Source organism: Empidonax traillii, unplaced genomic scaffold (genome assembly GCF_003031625.1).
Source record: "Empidonax traillii isolate 1590-97213 ecotype Southwest subspecies unplaced genomic scaffold, ASM303162v1 scaffold43:size1863611, whole genome shotgun sequence".
Lineage (NCBI taxonomy): Eukaryota > Metazoa > Chordata > Aves > Passeriformes > Tyrannidae > Empidonax > Empidonax traillii.
In genome coordinates this window covers 34,456-52,882 of record NW_020955236.1, presented here as the reverse complement: position 1 = coordinate 52,882, position 18,427 = coordinate 34,456, and the positions used below count along the sequence as shown (strand labels likewise).

The 18,427-nt window shown below is 39.5% G+C and overlaps 1 protein-coding gene across 1 annotated transcript in view; it reads left to right on the top strand.

The window, feature by feature from the left end:
• AACS (acetoacetyl-CoA synthetase) overlaps positions 1-18,069 on the top strand; it is a 39,793-nt gene extending 21,724 nt beyond the window's left edge. Inside the window, exons 8-18 of the mRNA XM_027878513.1 lie at positions 260-407; positions 4,511-4,591; positions 5,702-5,826; positions 8,553-8,617; positions 8,796-8,918; positions 10,218-10,331; positions 10,837-10,962; positions 12,517-12,586; positions 13,285-13,343; positions 14,172-14,374; positions 16,762-18,069. Coding sequence (XP_027734314.1) covers positions 260-407; positions 4,511-4,591; positions 5,702-5,826; positions 8,553-8,617; positions 8,796-8,918; positions 10,218-10,331; positions 10,837-10,962; positions 12,517-12,586; positions 13,285-13,343; positions 14,172-14,374; positions 16,762-16,899 — 1,252 coding nt within the window. The 3' untranslated portion in view covers positions 16,900-18,069. The remainder of the gene's footprint in view (positions 1-259; positions 408-4,510; positions 4,592-5,701; positions 5,827-8,552; positions 8,618-8,795; positions 8,919-10,217; positions 10,332-10,836; positions 10,963-12,516; positions 12,587-13,284; positions 13,344-14,171; positions 14,375-16,761) is intronic.
• The last annotated feature ends 358 nt before the right edge of the window (positions 18,070-18,427 follow it).

Sequence of the window (18,427 nt, the reverse complement as noted above, 5' to 3'; positions counted from 1 at the left end):
GGTCACAGTGGCAGATTTATAGGCTTGGTTTTGTTGTGTTCAGTCTAAATATTATACTAATGGTTTATTTTAAAACAGAAAAGGAAAACAAAATAACTAGTAATTGAAAAAGTAGACTAGAAATAGAAAATATGTACGTAGTTTGGGTGTATGGCTTATTGTAAACCAGTTATTGAATACAGAGGTAATCTTATGTGTAGGCTGGGGTAATACTTTCAGAAGTTTCTGAAATGTTCCTTTTTTTCCCCCTCATGTGCAGTGTCTTCTTGGAAGACTTCCTGGCTACTGGGAAAGGAGACCAAGCTCCCCAGCTGGAGTTTGAGCAGCTGCCTTTCAGTCATCCTCTCTTCATCATGTATTCCTCGGGCACAACAGGGGCACCAAAGTGCATGGTGCATTCAGCAGGGGTATGTCTTCCTTCCTGAAGCTTCACTGCCTGTATTTAGCTGCATGGGTTACATCTTTCCTTAAGCAGCATCGTACCATGGTGTACTTTGAGGAAGAATTGATTGCTGGCAGCGTTCCAGTAACTTGCAGTGTAGCTGTTTGAAAGCAAATATGGATTGATATAAAACGGTTTAGAGGTCAGTGTGGAGACCTTTCGGATTTCAGGTGTTTCCTGGCAGCAAGTGTCAGTCACAAAAGCGTCGCTAGAACTGGCCTGGCTGATACTTGTGGAGGAAAGGCCAAAGAACTTCAGTTGGGTGTTTGGAACTGATTTTTGGACACTGCCAAGCTAAGGCCCATACAGACCTTGCAGTTCTTATAATCTAAATTATTTTTTACTTTAAACTGTATTCTGTGTTTATTAGTTCAGAGTATGCCATCCTCATCAATCGTTTCTTTAAGGAACGAAGCCAGAAGGTTACTATCTCCTTTAGTGTAGGTTTTGCTTTGTATGGAAACTTTGCTTTAGGCCATGTCTTGTTGTGGCTAAACATAGAGAAGATATTAGTGCCAAAATGACCTGTGCTGACGTTATTTCCATTTACTATTGATGTTCTCAGGCTCTTAAAGTAGAGGAAATGACTCCAGCAGTCAGGCATAGTGTTGAAACTTTAACTCTTCCATTAGTGTTATCCTTGAGAGGCAGGGCTTTCTCCCCCTCAAGGCAGGCAGGATGGTTGAGCAGTGCAATTGTACCAATGTGTGTAAATGGAACTGCACAACTTTTAGCCAGAGCCCATCATTTTCTGCTGTTTGCTCTGAAAGTCAGGGTGAGCATCCTGCAAAGCTGGGTGGCCTGGGGGCAGGATCCTTTGATGCTGTGCCTGTAGTGTGTGTGCTCTTGCCTCTCTTTGATGGCAAGGACCAGAGGATTTGCCCACAGACAAATCCCCTGCTGCCAGTGAACACTCCAGTTTACATATTATCAATAGGAGTTCATGCCAGGCAGCCTGTGATACACAAAATGGTCCCATTGGGACACATCCACTGTTTGTGAAGAAGGCATATTTTGCAGTTTGACAGCTGTTTTGAAGCTGTGCTGGCTTTAGACTGGTTAAGTACTTGCAGGGGTGGATTAGTAAAAACAGGAGAGGTGTTTTGTTCAGTGATGGATAATAAACAGTAGAGATGAAAACAGATGTAGATCAGATAACAGAACTTTGCAACAAAGTTCTTTCTCTTCCCTTGTTACCTGTGTTGCTGCTTAGCTGAATCATTACTCTGCTCTCCATCTTTTCAGTTTGTATAGAGTTACCTTAGAGTTTAGGTAAAGATTACTCATCCTTGCTGGGGAGGAGAGCAGGTGATGGATGAATAGGTTTGTAATGATTCTATTCCCATTCAGCAGCTCTAGTTCTGTGTTGCAGGGTGATTTTTTTTTTTTTACCTCTCCTCTAAGTTCTGGAAATTGCCTAAAAGCAAAGTGTTTCATCAGAGGTCTCAGGACTTGCATGCTTTGTATGTGTCAGTGTGAATAGGGCCTACAAAAAGTCCATGCAAATAAATTCTTAGATGTTTTCCACACACTTGGTTGGATTACTGTTTGTTCTTGGCTTAATCTTGTTTCCACGGGAATTATTAGTAGGATTGTCATTGATTTCAAGGAAAGCAAAATTATTCCACCATCTTTTGTCTCATTTTCCAGCCTTACAGTAACTCAAGTTTGGTTTTGCTAATTAAAACAGCAAGAAGAGATGACATTTCAATGAAGACATTTCAAGTATTGCTTATTTATAGCATGCTTTGATACTGTGTTGTTACTGTAGTGATTTTTAGATGCCAATAGGCAGCTTACTTTAAATTCACAACTCAGCTTATCTATTTCTGCAGTATGTTTCTGGTCTGTTTTCCCTGCATGTATTCTGGTTTTTTGATACACAGTGAAATGACACATATAAATAAAGAAAATGCAGCCAGGTCAGGGGAGATGGTTTAAAAACTGGTGCCTCAGAAGGAGTAGGCTTTTTCTGGTGTGTATGATATTGAACAGTTGGGTGTGCTACAGAAAGACATTTGGAGGGTTCTTTTTAATACATGAAATACATTAGTGAGTCATTGTTGTTCTTTAGTCCTGAAAACATTGGTTCTGCTTCTTGCCTCGTTCATGCAGGCCCTTTTTTCAGTTATTCCATATTCCCAGCTATCTAAAGAGACAACTTCTCGATGAAATCCACATCAGTTCATTTCTTTCCATCTTAAAGACTTGCAAGACTTGGGCTTAAGCATCTGCCCTGCTGCAGACTCCTTGTGTAGCTGCAGGCGAGTCACTCTGAGGATTTTTCATGCTTGGACTCTTCCTGAGCAGCACGCAGAGAACACCGCTAGTTTGAGACCAGGGTGAGCAGCCATAAGGAGCTACTCAGGGCAGGCTCTCAGCTGTGTAGCTGCTTAGCACTAGTCCCTCCAGAGCCACAGTGTGGCCCAGGAGCAGCAGTGCCTGCTGGTTTTTGGCACTGCAGATGCTCAGCACTCCACCAGGCGTATGTTGAGCCCGGTGAAGACAAGCGGACCAGTTGAGTTTTATCAGCTGCCAGATATCTGTCATGAAATGCTACGTGCTTGGGATTTATTTTGAGGGTTGTAGAAGTCCTATAAATAAACAAGCCCTATAAATAAACTTGAGAGAGCATCTTGGGCCGCAGGCTTGTTGAAACAGCTCTGCCTTCTCCCACAGTACCTTTTGTTTCCAGGCTGAGTCTTAACAGGTTTTTGCAGGGGAATAGGTCATAGCCTCTACCTGAAGTCATTGTTTTAAAATCCCCTTTTGATCCCAAAACTGTGAAGTAGCAAAACTGGATGAAGAAAAAAAGAGAACCAATATTTATTTTAATTGAATTTGACTTTTAATTTTGCTATTTCTTGTGGCTCTTTCAGAATCTCCTGCAGGGGCAATGCGCTTTTTTTTTGTAAATGCAGTAATTATGTTAACACCTGCAATTCTTTCGGCAACCCTAACAATTCAGTTAGACATGGTGTTTCTAAATCCTAAAGGTTTTTGTAATTTTACCCTGTAGAAGGTGGTAGCTGTAGCTAGGTGGCAGCGTTGTGACAGCTGAGGGTGTTTCAAACAGCAGCAGGTGAATTCAGACCTGATTCCTTTGAGCCGTGAAGCGAAAATAAGATTTACTCCTTTATTTTTATTTAATGTTTTCTGCCTTTTCTCCCAAAGCGTGTGTTAGTTTTATGACTCTCCTTTTTCATTTCAAATGTTTATCTGTAATCTGTTTTCTTTCAGTGTAAATCTTGTTTCATGCTTATGAGGCTGTTAATAGTTTCACTGTAACTCCTTGCATAAATGCAAGAACCATTTTTTATTTTAACACCAGCCATGTTAATTTGCCACTGCAGTGAAGTGACTTAATGAAGTAGCCTGTAAATTTATTTATCCTAACAAGTTATGCTTTAACGATGATCAGGAAGGTACTTGAGCAGCATTTCCAACAAAAGAAAAGTAATATATTTAAGTACATTATTAATATTGATGCTCTGAGCAGTGAGACACTTCACATTGCTAGTCACTTCAGTGCTTACAAGAGATCTCCAGTGTTGGGTCTTCTGTCTCCTAGATGTTAATAGATAAGATAATTTGGATACATAGTGCTAATGTATGGCAGCTGCTGCAGTTTATAGCAGCTCTCAGGCCTTCATTCCTCCCAGTTGCCCAAACACTGAAAATGAAACTCTGTCAGAGGGCTTATCTTGGAAAATCTGACTGGTAAAAGCCTGCTGTTTAAAATTATGGTCTGCATGGATTACTCTGCAACTCTGATGGCTGTGTAGAGTTGGAAGTGAGGGAAGTTATTTATTCCATGGATTAAAAGTGATGTGCAGTGGGAATTGCTGAGGTCTAATGAGAGAGGCTGAAAAGTTATGTGAGAATGAGGAATGCAATTGCTGCTGCTGTAGATAGGCCCTGGGATTTACTTCAGTTGTAGTTAAAGGAAATACTTGCTTTAATCCTGCAAAGTATTGACTATATTAGTAATTTTTAAGTCTTAATGTGCTGCCTGAGTTCTGCTTTTCATTTATGCGATCTTGTATTTTTCTTTCTCTGTCTTTCCAGGGCACACTAATACAGCACCTGAAGGAACACATTCTTCATGGCAACATGACCAGCAGTGATGTGATTATGTACTACACAACGGCAAGTGGGGCTTAAGGCATTTCTAAAAACACTGTAATATGTGTTTCCTATAAAGATGAGACACCTCTTCATACAAGTAGATTTTAAAGTATTTTAAATCTTTGTTCTGCAAGGGATTGTCCTACCTGAGTTGAAAAAAAATTCAGGTAAAATAGTAAAATGCAACAGGGACCTTTCTGATGAAAGGCCAAACCCATGTTAAATGGTCCTGACCTCACTGGTGAGGAAAACTAATTGATTTTTACAGCCTGTGAGGTTTATTGATCAAACTGCCTCATCAATATTGCCTACAAATCAGATTCCGATTTCCTCCATTGTGCAAGGCTCGATCATACAGAAGATGAGAATTTCTATTATGTCTCTGTTTTGATGGGGAGGAAAGAAACTGCCCAGCTATAAATGTTGTAAAGGAAAGGGAGTAAACCTGATCTATGTAGGAGTTCAGGTATGTGGTGGGGGTGCTTTTTCTAATGCTGTGATAAAGAAAAATGATTCCAAAGACTCCCACTACTGCAGCTGTTTGAGAAGGCTCATGTCTTTCCTCATGAGTTCCTTTCTGAACTTTAACACAGCTAGTCAGTTTGCAATATCTCTGTGGAGGGATCATTGTAATTGCCTTGTCTCAAAGTTGTCTGGTCTGTTGACTCATGCCTTTGGAGCTCTGTGTATAGGGAGGCACGGAATCCCCATCTCATTAGGTATTTGTAAGGATGAGTTAGATGAGCATCCATCAGGAACGTGTAGCTGATCAGTCTTGGGACAGGTGAGAGGATCAGCAGTGCTTCAGCCTTATTTGCTGATTCTTAAATAATAAGGTTAGACATAATAATAAGTGGAGATGGGCACGAACTCAGGTATTAAACAGTTTCTTACAGCAGGAAAACTTGAGGCAAGGGAAGTGGAGGGGAGGGTGGTACCCCTGGCATGAAGGCAGGGACCATGCCTTGGTCCAGCTTCTGCCAAGATCCAAACCTGTCCACCCTCTTGTAGTTGCCTGTAGCTCCTCTACCAGCATGTGACAGCAGACACCCCTCCTGATCCTGTGCTAGAGCTGCCAGAACAGCAGAGCTGAAGAAGATAAACTGATGTAGGTATCTCCTCTTTTTCCAGACTGGCTGGATGATGTGGAATTGGCTGGTGTCTGCACTTGCTACAGGAGCTTCAGTGGTCCTGTATGATGGATCTCCTCTAATTCCCTCACCAAATGTGCTCTGGGACTTGACTGACAGACTAGGGTATGTAAACAAGATTAAATAGAAGGATAATGGTATTTGCTTCTGTCACAATGACCACATCCAAGCAGCCTCAATAAAGGTGTTGTTCCCTTGGTCAGGAACTCGAACACAGCATGACGTGATTTGTCTTTTGACTTAGCCTCGATTGGAACTACTTTTAAAATTTTGTGCTAAAACACTCTGAGAGAGCAGGAGAGACAAAGAGCTAACTGTTTCAGATTTGAGTCAAGTATTAGAATTCCAGGCAAACAAAGAGTTCTGGTTCAATAGTCAGTTTTCAAGAGCAGCCTTTTCAAAAGGCAGTAATTGGGAGCAATCTGACGAGTAATTTCTCAGAGCACTCAGAACTTAGTAAATAAGAATCCTTTTTTTTTCAAGCAGCTCAACATAAGACTCAATAGAGAACTTGGGCTTAAAGACATAAATTGACTGGAAAGACTCAGCAGGGTTGCTTGTATTTTCATATTTTGCTTTTTAGTCTATAATGCCTAATTCTTGCTGACAAGCTGTTCTGTAATTGTTTTATACTGTTTTTTTTTCTGCCTGCAAATGCTCAGAATGCCCTTTCTTGAAGCCTAGAGAAATAGCAGGTACCACATAAAGAGCTGTAAGACACTGTGGTGGCATTTAAATTTGTGCACTGGTTGAACTTTATTTATTTATTTATTTATTTAGTAACTTTCCTATTTTGCCACCTGGATGTAAACAGTAGATTTGAATGCTATTACTGGTAAAATAAGTGTAATTTTTAATTGATAATTAAAATTAACTTGGTGGTAGAAAGTGGATGAGTGGAAAAGATTCACTTTCCAATTCCTGATAATTAATAATTTAAACAGTCTCTTGTGACATGTAATATTTAAAGACTGACATTTTGTCTCTGGCTGTTATAACTGAAAGTTAATGCCTAGTCAAAATGCTTCCAGCAGAGAAACAGCACAAAACAAACCCACAAACTTGAGCCATGCCCCGCCCCCTAAAAAAATCCTGGTCGAACAACAGGCAAAAAATTAGAATCAAGAAATAACACAGCTTATTTTTAAGCATTGTTTCTCCATGCCAAATCTGAGTGAAGATAAATGTGTCTGCATGTCTCACTTTTGTAATCTGGCGCTAAAAGCGGTGGCCATCTGGGTGGTACTTCATCATGCAGTCTGTTCCCAGCTCACTCATATGTTAAATATGTTAAAAAAAGGCTTCAACATGTGAAGACTACCTTGCTTCTCTGGAGAGGCACCACACTTGCCTCCAGATACCCTGATGATACTGTAAGAATATGCAATCTCCTACTGCGTGGCAAGAACCACTCAAGAGGACGTCCACTAAATGATCTGTTGAAGTGAATTAGTGGATTGGTGACTGAATGCAGTTCTGTAGCGTTTGGAAGGGAATAATAGGAGACTTGGCTCTGTGTGTGTGCCAGAGAGGAAGTGTCAAAGATTAAAAATAGAGAAGCATTTTGTATTCTAATGTAAAATAAGCACTGATTGGAGGCATGGAAGGAAAGTAAGAGATTACATAAGGGTGAAAATGGTCCACATGGTCGGGGTACGTGGTAACTGAGGAGCAGTGTCCTGTGGGCTCTTGTGGTGGAAGGTTCCCTGCCCATGGCAGAGGGGTTGGTGCCAGGTGACCTTAAGGTTCCTTCCAACCCAAAGCATTCTGTGATTCTGTTGTGCTGTTCCCATGTGCCTGGTAAGTTGCTCTATGCACCGATGTGTTTGTGCAAGTAACCTGAGAGCTGAGAGTCATCCACCTGAATGGCAAAGGGAAAGCATCCCCTTTTGATAGTGTTGAAATATCTCCTTGCCTGGAAGTGTTCTACCTTCTATCTTGCCTTTGGGGTAAAAGCCAAGATAGCAGGATCTCATTTTTAAGCTCTGCTGATGTCTGTATTGCCCATGTTCTGTGCACTCAGACTGTAGCCCTTATCCTCATCTATCTCTACATTTTCTTGAGTGAGTTTATTCTTGAGTGAGTTTATTGCTGTAATATAAAATGAATTAGCAGAAGGCAGGGAAGAGGATTTCCTGAATGTTAGCAGAAACATTAAAGTAGCACTTCTATTGATAGAGTAAGGAAGAGTCACAGCCTTTGTTTCAAGTTTTAATTCCATTGTATTGCAAAGCTCTAGATAGACTTTGCAAGGGCAGGATTGAGTTGTTCAGCTGGGGCAAATTTCCTGTTCATTTAGGCACTTGTAGTTCAGGGTTTCACCAGTGGAAACTGAACAGGTATCTCTGGAAAATCACTGAGTGCTGTCTCAGAGTAAAGTATTTTTTATCCAACTGAAATGACAAAGTTTTTTTTTTTTCTGTGTAAGAGTATACCAAGGCAACAGCTTTGTGTTACACAGCTTTGTGGCAATTATGGCCCGTTAATGAAGTAAACATTATAATATTTTCTGACGTCCTTGGAGTGTTCTGCAGCTACAAATTCCTGTAAATGTAAGTGAATGATGTTTTCATGAGGTCGGAAAGCTTTGCTTAATATTTAAAGATAGAATGAAAAGTTTTGAAGCTGCAGAAGTGACATGTGATCTGACTAATTTTGATAGTTCAGAATGATGTGCCTTGCACTTAGAAAGCTTTAAGAGACTGCATTGTTTGACTAATCCACGTACAGAATATCTAACAGCCCCTTCTTACTGCTGTGGGAATTGCAGATCTTTGGAATCTTAGCACTTTTAAATATGCAAAATGTGTAAACTCTTTTTTTCCCTCTAGGATCACCATCCTTGGAACGGGCGCAAAGTGGCTGGCTGTGCTAGAAGAGAAAAATCTAAAACCATGTAAGCTTCAAAAAGCTAGTGCATCCCTCCTGTCCTCCCTCCTACCTTTCCTCTCCTGGTTTTGGCCCAGTATCTTGCCACAGTCCTTTATGTAATTATTCTGTGTTGTAGTGACAAAGAGTTTGAAACCCTTCCAAAAATGATACCTTAACCTATGTTGGCTTTTCTCCTTTTTAAGGTGAAACACACAATCTCCAAACGCTCCACACTATCTTGTCTACAGGATCACCACTCAAATCTCAAAGCTATGAGTATGTCTACAAACACATAAAAAGCAGTGTCCTCCTGGGATCCATTTCAGGTGATGCTTTTATGCTGCAGCATCTCAGTAATTCTCTTGATTGCCTGTGCATTTCCTCCTTGCTCATTTGTGCTGTATGTTTGGGAAACTTAAGCCTTGGATCATTTGGGATTGGTTATAGTTAAACTGGAATGAACTGTCTTTTTAGTGCATAATTCACTGTGCCATAATGAAACTCATACACTCCAAAGGGTTTTTGGTGGATGTTTTGGACCTCAGCTCTTTTTAAGTATGATCATTTGTTTTGACTGGCTGTCCTTAGGGGTGGCAGGGTTGAGATCAAGAAAAGAGTCTATTAACCTGCAGAACATTCTGTTCTGCAAATAGCTGACTTTAGCAGAAAATATCTCTTGGAGAGTTCCCATTTCAGTTCTTTTGTGCCAAGTAATTGGCACTGCAGACAGATTTTTTTGTAAATTATGTAATTAGAGAAATATCAAGCCCCCATGCTGAGCAGTTTGTTGTAAGGAGTGCTGAGGCAACTTATAGTCACATAAGATCCACCACAGCACTCCTCACTTTGCTTTGTAACAAGGACTGACTTTTTCAAAGAACTTTATAACTCAGTTTAGTTTGATTTTTTTTCTTTTTTAAAAGTATAACCATTCTGCTGAAGTTCTCAGACTCTGAGCTCGGTAAGAGTAGTGCTGAATCTAGAACTTGCTACTACAGACATTAATAGACTCTAATGCAGAAGCCTATTTTTGAGTAAAGCTAACATGATTGATTTGTGTCTTAATTCTTCTTTCTTGAAGTCCTAGAAAGACTATAAATATTCCAGTTAAGTAAGCACTTTGACAGTATCTATTTTTCTTAAGATAACAGTTCATCCTATAGGCATGGCTCCCTTCTTTCTGTGCTAATAAGATATAGAAGCTAAGTAAATGTTGAGTGGAATAGCTTGACTGGTTACTTTATTCAAAACAAACAAGGAAACATTTCTAAGTAATTCTCTAAATATCTTAAGTCTGTAAACTAGGGCCTGTTTATTTTCTCAGTCTCCTATAAGTGGAAATTTCCTTAAACAAGATTAAAGAAAATGTTGAAAGGAGAAAAGTTGTGCCTGAAGGGGTAGTTCTACGTGAAAGGAATGCACATATAGACATGTAAAGTAAGGAAGGAAACCTCTTATTAAAAGTCACAACATCCTAGATAACACTGTTTGCTTTATGGTGCTTAATGTGAATCAGAAGCATTTGGTGAAGGTGGCAGTTTACTGTTCTTCAGTTCATATGTAGTTTTCAAGTTTGCTTTTTCCAAAAAGTTCTGTATATTCTAAATGGACTCCTTTTATTATAGGTGGGACAGATATAATTTCCTGTTTCATGGGTCAGAATGTTGCAGTTCCAGTTTACAAAGGAGAAATTCAGGCCAGAAATCTTGGAATGGCTGTAGAAGCATGGAATGATGAAGGTAACTAGTGTTCAAAATACTATGTGTGCTTATAAAATACGGTATTTACATGACCCTAATTTTCACTCATCAGATGGGTAAACAGTCAGTTGTTAATGTGATTCCACTTTAGAAATGTGTTGCACAAAAGCTGCCTGTGGATCCACCTGATCTGGATTTTAAGGGACTCCAGTGAAGATAGCAGTACTTCCTTATCCATTACTCTGCTAAACCACATCAAGGCCAAATTCCAGCTTTTGGTGTGTGTGTTCACTAGCTGTGTTGCTGTGCATGCCAGGCTGGCTTCCACCCTGTAGAGTAACTCTCCTGAAGTTACTGAGGTTAAGTTAGGGATGAGCTAAGTAATTGAACACCAGTTGAAACCAAGACCAGCAATCACAGCATGTCTCAGACTTACACCAGCATCTGGCTGTAATAATAACTGAGAACTGTAGGTGCTCTTTGCTTTGGTACCCTGTTATTTATAGAAGGGAAATGCTGAAAATGCCTCTTTCTTTGTAAACAGGAAAACCAGTTTGGGGTGAAAGTGGAGAGCTGGTTTGTACGAAGCCTATTCCCTGTCAGCCCACACACTTCTGGAACGATGAGAATGGAAGCAAATACAGGAAGGCTTATTTTTCAAAATTCCCAGGTATGTCATGAAGGGCCTTGGATATTGTGTTGCTGTTTCTAGTGAGGCACAGGTTTATTTGCTACTGCTCAGTGACAGGCATGTGCAGCTTTGAATTTCGATTCCCAGGGTGAGAACCCCTCAGTGTGTTTTGTAATACCTCACTCTGTTTTCTACTGCTTTTGTTTTGAATATGGATCCAAATCAAACTAGTGAGAACCTCTGCAAGGCTCTAATCCCATTTTGCTGCTTTCATTAGGCAGATCTGACTGTCACAGCCTCCCAGTCTGCAGTGCAGACACAGACTGCTTGGCATGAGTGTGAAATGGAAGTGCTGAATAGGTCAGGTAGCAATCAGCTATTAATGAGTGCTACTGCACCTCTGCCAGACTGCTCCTGCCTAGCTGGAGGAGTGAATCCCAAGGGATAAGTGCTGACCTGCTACCTCATTAGCATGAGGATTAAGTATATGCTGCCTCAAACATGCATATTCTGCATTCATGGTCTCCTGCAGAGCAAAGGAACAGGCACTGTGGGCCAGAGGCTTTCTTCTTAATAATTGTGGAGGACTCTGCTAATCCAGGGCTTCTCCTGATGTGGCACAGTGATGCTGAAATCCCTGCTGCCTCCTGGGCAGGGATTTTATAGGAGCAGGATCTCCTGCTACTGTCTCTTGGAAGCTTTTTCAAAAATAGCAGCAATACAGAGTGGATTCACAAGAGAAGTCAGATGTTTAGCAGGAGAGAATCTTACAGGAAAACTGAGGGAATGTGGAAGTTGCAGTCTGCATGTGAGCCTAACAGCAGTAAATAGAAAAAATGTGTATGACAGTTGTTAGACTGAAATCACTGTGGTCCAGAGGTTCTCTCTGAAACCTCTCTGCTGTCTTTCTTTGTAAATGGGCTTCAGGTTGTAACAATTAAGTTAGAAATGGTCTTACTTGCACATGCATGTGCAAGTATTTGAGGTTGGAATTTTTCTCTGGAAAAAGCTTGAGTAGAATTGGCTTGTACTTCTGCTTTTAGTAGGCCATGCGGCAGAATCAGTCTTAAAAGTAATAGAGAAGTCATTCTAGCCCTGAAAAGTCAAATCTGATTTTACCTTAACACGGATCAAGAAAATTAAGCACATAAGCTCCCTAGGGAATTGTTGAGACCTATTATGCAAGCCCAGAAAACTTGTACATTATAAAAGAAGTGGATCAAGGAAGACTAGTAGGAATATTGTTACCTTTGTGGAGGATTCTTCCAGTTTGCTCAAAATGTGAGGAGCTATTCATCTGCTTCGTAAAGGATGCTGTTTAGTCACGCAAACAAAGAATCAGAAGATAATGTGGAGTTTGATCCTGATGTGTGAGCTGCTCCTGAGTGTGCTAGCTCTTTGTAGTAAATGCAGCGTGAATTGTTTGTGTAGGTAAATACTGCTACACTTGCTGTGGGTAGTTCTCAAACTATGTCTCATAAATTATACTTAGGTATGTATTTTATAAAGTTAATGCGAGTTGAGTTACACAAATGTCTGCTGTGACTGGATGTGTAAGAAATCAGCTGCTTAACCTCTGCCATTCCCTAATAGGTGTCTGGGCCCACGGTGATTACTGCAAAATTAATCCCAAGACTGGAGGAATTGTCATGCTGGGTCGCAGGTAAAGCATTCTGATAGAAGTGTTTTGAGTAAACAAGTTTGCAATAAAATTTGCAGATCTTCACCTTGGAGTATAATGTACATGATTTTGTGTTACCTGATAGCTTTATATTTTATTTAATCCAGTATTTTGGATTTCAACTCCTAAATTAATCAGAGCAGTGGGATTAGAGGGAAGGGACTACATTTCAAAGTTCTATACTACTTTTTTTATATGTGAACATGAGACAGTGTTGGACTTTCTGCTTTCCGTGGTTTATAATTATCACTTAGTTTCAGTTGAGAGCGCAGCACATTGAAGGTGGTGAATTGGGAGATTGCCCTCTGGTCTTGTCTTTAACATCGACTTGTTTTACAGCAAAACTTAATTATAGAAGGTCAGGTATTAAGCTGTGCCTATTTTAGTGATCATTAGACATTCAAGATCACAATTGGGGCTAAACTTTCTGCTTGCATTTCAAAGTTGCTGTTTGAAACAAAGTTGAATGAATGAAAAATGTTGAGGTTCTCTGTACAGCTTCATTTTAATGAGCAAAATGCCTTTTTGAATTAAATCCTTTTACAATTCTGTTTCTAATGTGGCTGCACTTTCACTGCCTGAAATGTAGAGAGATTTGGTTAATTGCATCAATTTTTTTCTCTTCATCAAACTGTAATCACATTTTAATGCTTCTTTGTTTTGTTTGTCTGATTTTTCAGTGATGGTACATTAAATCCCAATGGAGTAAGATTTGGAAGTTCTGAAATTTATAACATAGGTATGAAATCGACTTTCCACCTCTTTCAGCTATGCCATTGTTGCCTTAAATCTGAAAATCAAGCATTATAAAGTGCTTGAAAGGATTAAGTAATGAAAGACAATACAGAGTGTTGTAGCATTAGCAAAATTTGCTGTTGTGAACTTGAAGCTGGTTGCTTTCCTGAGATATCTGAAGGGTGAGAGATGACCAGCTGAGATACACAAAAGCAACACCTTAAGGAGCATATAGTAAGACCTTACAGACTGATAGTATTTTGCAGGTTTATAAGAGAACATTTAACTTGTCAGGCTTTTTTTCTCCCCGAGACAAGCTCTTGACACTGTTTTTATTGGACCTTTACCTGGTAATTAAGAAGCAGTTCTTGAGCTTGTGCTTTGTGCTTCAAAGACTGTCAGTGTTGTGACAGGTGGTGAAACTGCCCCTGCAAAGGTGCTAATCTGAGACTTAAGGACCTGTTGCCTCTTTGTTGTTGTGTCATCAGGCATGTTATTCTCCTGTCTGTGCATCGGTGGGGACTGTGAGGAAAGCCAAAGAAAATGGCTTAGTGTAAAAGCTTATTATCTGTCCCAAAAATTTTAACAAAATTTTTTTTTGTGATGGACCTAAATGTATATGATCCTTAAACCTGGGTTTTCACCTGGGCAGGAGTTAAAATCAGAGCACTCAGAGGGGAAGCCCAGTGTAGGATAATCTAGCCAGGGTGTTTGTTTGCCTTTGTTGCTCTAGGGGAGGTGACATTTTATGATACAACCACAAAAAATGTGCATCCAGAATGATACATAAATACAAATACTAATGAGGGCTTCCCCTTTTTTTTTTTCTCAGTGGAAGCCTTTGAGGAGGTTTCTGATAGCCTCTGCGTCCCTCAGTACAACAAAGATGGGGAGGAGAGGGTGATCCTCTTCCTGAAGATGGCATCAAACCACACGTTCAGCAAGAGCCTGGTGAAGAGGATTCAGGACGCGATCCGGATCGCGCTCTCCGCCAGGCATGTTCCCAGCCTCATCCTGGAAACCAAAGGCATTCCGGTATGTCAGGAAAAATGCTGCCTACTTTTTTCTTTGTCACCTTGAATAGTAATTAAGGAGCAGTTGTCACTGCTCTTCAAACCCACATGCATGGAAATTTTAGCATCTCAAAAGTGTATTCGAGCTTTATAAATAGTTTGTCTATGTTGCCTAGCAACATCTTTTCATCTCCTTTTCAGCTAAGCGTGTTTTTTTGTTTTTTAAATGTGTTGCATTTTCTCGGTAATATATCCTTAGCCTTTTAAAGGAAAATATTAAAAAGGTAATTTAACATTAGTTTCTCTCACTATCCACAAGCTTATTTTGTTTTTGTGTTCCTGTTACAAGTGACATCCTTAGGAAAGCTGAGAGCACTCAGCAAATTCAGAAAATCGTTTTGTAAACCATTTCACTTTTACATCTGTTTAGCTCCTTAAATGTAGCTCTATCACTGTCTTAACTGTAACAGTAATTAAAATTAAATTGTTGTGCTTGTGTGGGAGGAGAAATTTGTTATCTCAGGGTTCTGCACGCTCAGTCTTCTGAAGCTGTTCTGCTACAGTGCTCATTGTGTGAACTCTTTAGTTGGAATGTCTGTTTTTATAGTCTTCTCCGATGCTCCAGTCTCCTCAACAGCTCTGAGCAGCGGAATGGGGGTGGAGAGTGTAGATTTCCCAAGTCCATTTGCACATAAACTTGGGTTCTCCATCATTTGATATTCTTGATACTCTTTTACTGCCATTGTAGGTTTCCCTGTGAAAGTGTTTTAGGGTTCAACACTACCAGCCTGTGTTCCACACAGTGACCTGATTCTGATCTGCTGAGTTACTTCTGCTTCAGGCCACTGTTGGCAAATAGTACTTGGCTCAAAAGTGTAAGAAAAATCCTCTGAAGTTTAGGTTTTCTAGGCTTTAACTCACCTTCTGCATGAAATGTTGAACTTGTGAACTGTGTAAATCACCTGAATGTACAGCACAAAGTTGATGGTAGTGAGATGTTTGTGATGGGCTGCCCCTCAGGAAAGCCTCCTCAGGTCATTAATTAGTTCACACATTGACTGAATTGAGAATTGAGTGAATTTTAATTACCTTTCAGATAAATGTGCCAGTGGTAAAGTGATCAAAGCTGTCTCCCATCTTCTAAAGTTTGCTTGGAAGGGAAACCTCCTATCTTCTCCCACTTTTAGAAATGTTTGCATCCTCATTTGCAAATGCAATCTAATCCTGACACTGGTTTCTGGTAGAAATAGTACAACTGTGGTGAGGTGATTTAGTAATAGAAAGAATAGCTTTAATGAAAGAAGAGTGATTAATCAAGGTGGCTCAGGAGGGTTGGATTACATGTGACTTCAGTAGATCTAAAAGGGGAAAGTTTAGTTTAGCATCAGGGTCAATATTGCAAGAGTGCATTGAGTTGAGGATTATTTAACTTGGCTCTGAATGATCTCTAGTGAAAAATGGTGGTGCCTGGAGTTGAGTTTCAGTGGTCTTGGAGGCCAGGAACAACCTGAGTTCCTTGATCAGCAGATTCATTAGTAAAGCAAGTGGGTATCCTGTGCCCCGAGCAGACAGACAAAATTAAGGAGATATTTGACAGTCATTTTTTTCAATTTGACACTCCAAAATGTCTATGGTATCAGCACAAGGAAAGGGCTAATAAAGCCTTGGTGCCTATAAAAGAAGAGATCATCCAAAATGGGCCTTGGCAGTTCCTGCTCACATTGAAGTAGTTCTTTCCCATACTTCACTTGCCAGAAATTAGTGTTCTGACCCCAAAAACATAAGAGCTAGGGCTTTTTGTTCTGCATTGTCCTTACTTAGAGTAACGCAATGTAATAGAATTTGAGTGATACATAAGTGGAGCCTCTGTTTGTTATACATCATTTTGTTTGTTATGGTTTGTTTTGAAACATTCAGCTATAGAAGACCATTTAAGCTCAGAGTTTCACTTTTCCCTATTAGAAAAAGAAAAAGACTGTCCATTTAAGATAAGAAAATCATGGTTTCCTTCTCCCAAATCCCAGTACAGTTGGGCTTTGGTTTTTTAACCCACCCATACAAAACTCAAAACTGTTTGAAAATTGTATGTGTCAGAACATAAACATGAAGTATTTTTAGTGTTTATACCATGATTCTGATCTGGTTTTGTTGTTTTATATTCGACCTTGATTGTGTTCTCACAGTATTACCAATAGGAGTAATAAACTAAAATGACATATAAACTCTTTGAATTCCACCTACTCCTCAAGTGATTTTTCAGAAGAAAGTACTTCAAATGTAAGAGAAGAGAAGGCATTGTGCTAAATTTTGATAGAGTTCTGGGGTGGTGGTGGGGTTTCATGAATATTTCCATAAAGCTGCCATATCAAAAAAAAATATAATTTTATCTTTGCTGGTTTTGTTTTTCAGTACACAATAAATGGGAAAAAAGTGGAAGTAGCTGTGAAGCAAATAATAGCAGGGAAAGAAGTTGAGCAGCGGGGAGCTTTCTCAAACCCAGAGGCTTTGGACCTGTACAAAAATATTCCTGAGCTTCAAGACTATTAAAATCACTTGTTTGTTTTTTTTTTTTTTGCATCTGTCTTTGTTTTGTGTTTGTTTTGTATATACCAATACTGTATGTAAAGAAAAAGCTCTATTTAATACCAGTGGTTCTTTTAAAAGAAAAATATATTTCATGAAGTGCATTATGAAAGGCTTGGGTAAAGCTTAGCTCCCTTTTATTGGTTAAATATGCCATATATTTTGGAGGGTTTTTTTTCCAGCCTGGAAGGAGAAACCTGCCTGTTTTGATTTTTATATATATGAGTGCATCTTTTCTGGTTAGATTTACATCAGCCCATCAAATGGGAGCACTAATAGTTGCGGTTGCAGATAGACTGTTTCTTTCATAAAATATTTGCTTTCTTTTTTTTAAACTGGATTTTTAGCAACATTTTTCAATCCATGTGTTTCAGTCACCTGTAAGGAATATGCAGTGGTTTTTAACTCCTTGAACCCTGAAACATGCAAGTGGTTCTGTATGTAGTGTGCATTTACATGTTTTTATAAAGCCAAATCATAATGCACTAAACCCATTTGACTTGACTCAGAGTAATTTCAGTCTTGAAATATCTCACGGTACCCTTGAAGGTAATTGCTGCTTCATTTTGTGATGTAGCCTTCCTATTGTTTTAAGCTTTTGGTTGGCAGACTTCTGGGGGCTCAGAAGGGGGAGGGAGTGGTTGCCTCCTTGTTTCTGGGGTAACTCCAGGTTATTTCCATGGATTTTGCAGTCACTTCTCTGGAGTAACATAACTGCAGTTGAAGAAGGCATTTTGCTTCCTTGGTTGAAGTCCTTTATTGGGTCTAGGGCAGAGATCCCATGTTGGATGAACTGAGGAATTCCAGTGTGTGTGTGTTTATTAAAAGCTGATGGATTTTGTAACTTTTTTTTATGAAATGTCACATTGAAAGTGAAAGACAAGTGTTTTCTAGCTCTGTATCCTTCCAGTTTATAAAGAGAAAAATAATGAGCATACTAAAACAGTAAAATGGAAGCACTACAGTGTTTTTGTTTTTCATAAATACAGTTGCAGTAGTTGTATGACCCTCTGGCATCCAGTGTCTCCTGCACTATTTAAATTTTGTGGATGAAATATTACTGTACTTACAACTGTGTTGAATGCATTCAGCATTGATAAAGAGTTAATAAAAATGAATTGATTCTTTATATAATTATATGTTACTTCTGTTTCAATTGTTACTGTCTTATTTTCCTTTAGACTGAGTGTCATGGGATAACTTCTTTTTAGCTTAATTTGTTACTGATTTTAATCGTTTTAATTCAAGTCTGATAGACTACAAAACTTCTGGGTTTATCCTGTTTTCTTGTGCAGAGCCCAAGACAAGTAAAACATTGTTGCTAGTTTTGTATGCACAGTAGGCTCATTGAGAAGGTCACAGGTGAACAGGAGTGGAAGAAAATGTGCTGAAAATGTGCTTTGTGTCAGTGCAATGAGAAGCTGCAGGTGGTGATATGTTAATTTTGCTAAAAGGGACTCACCTGAGCTCTGGAAGGTGTGTTCTCCATTAC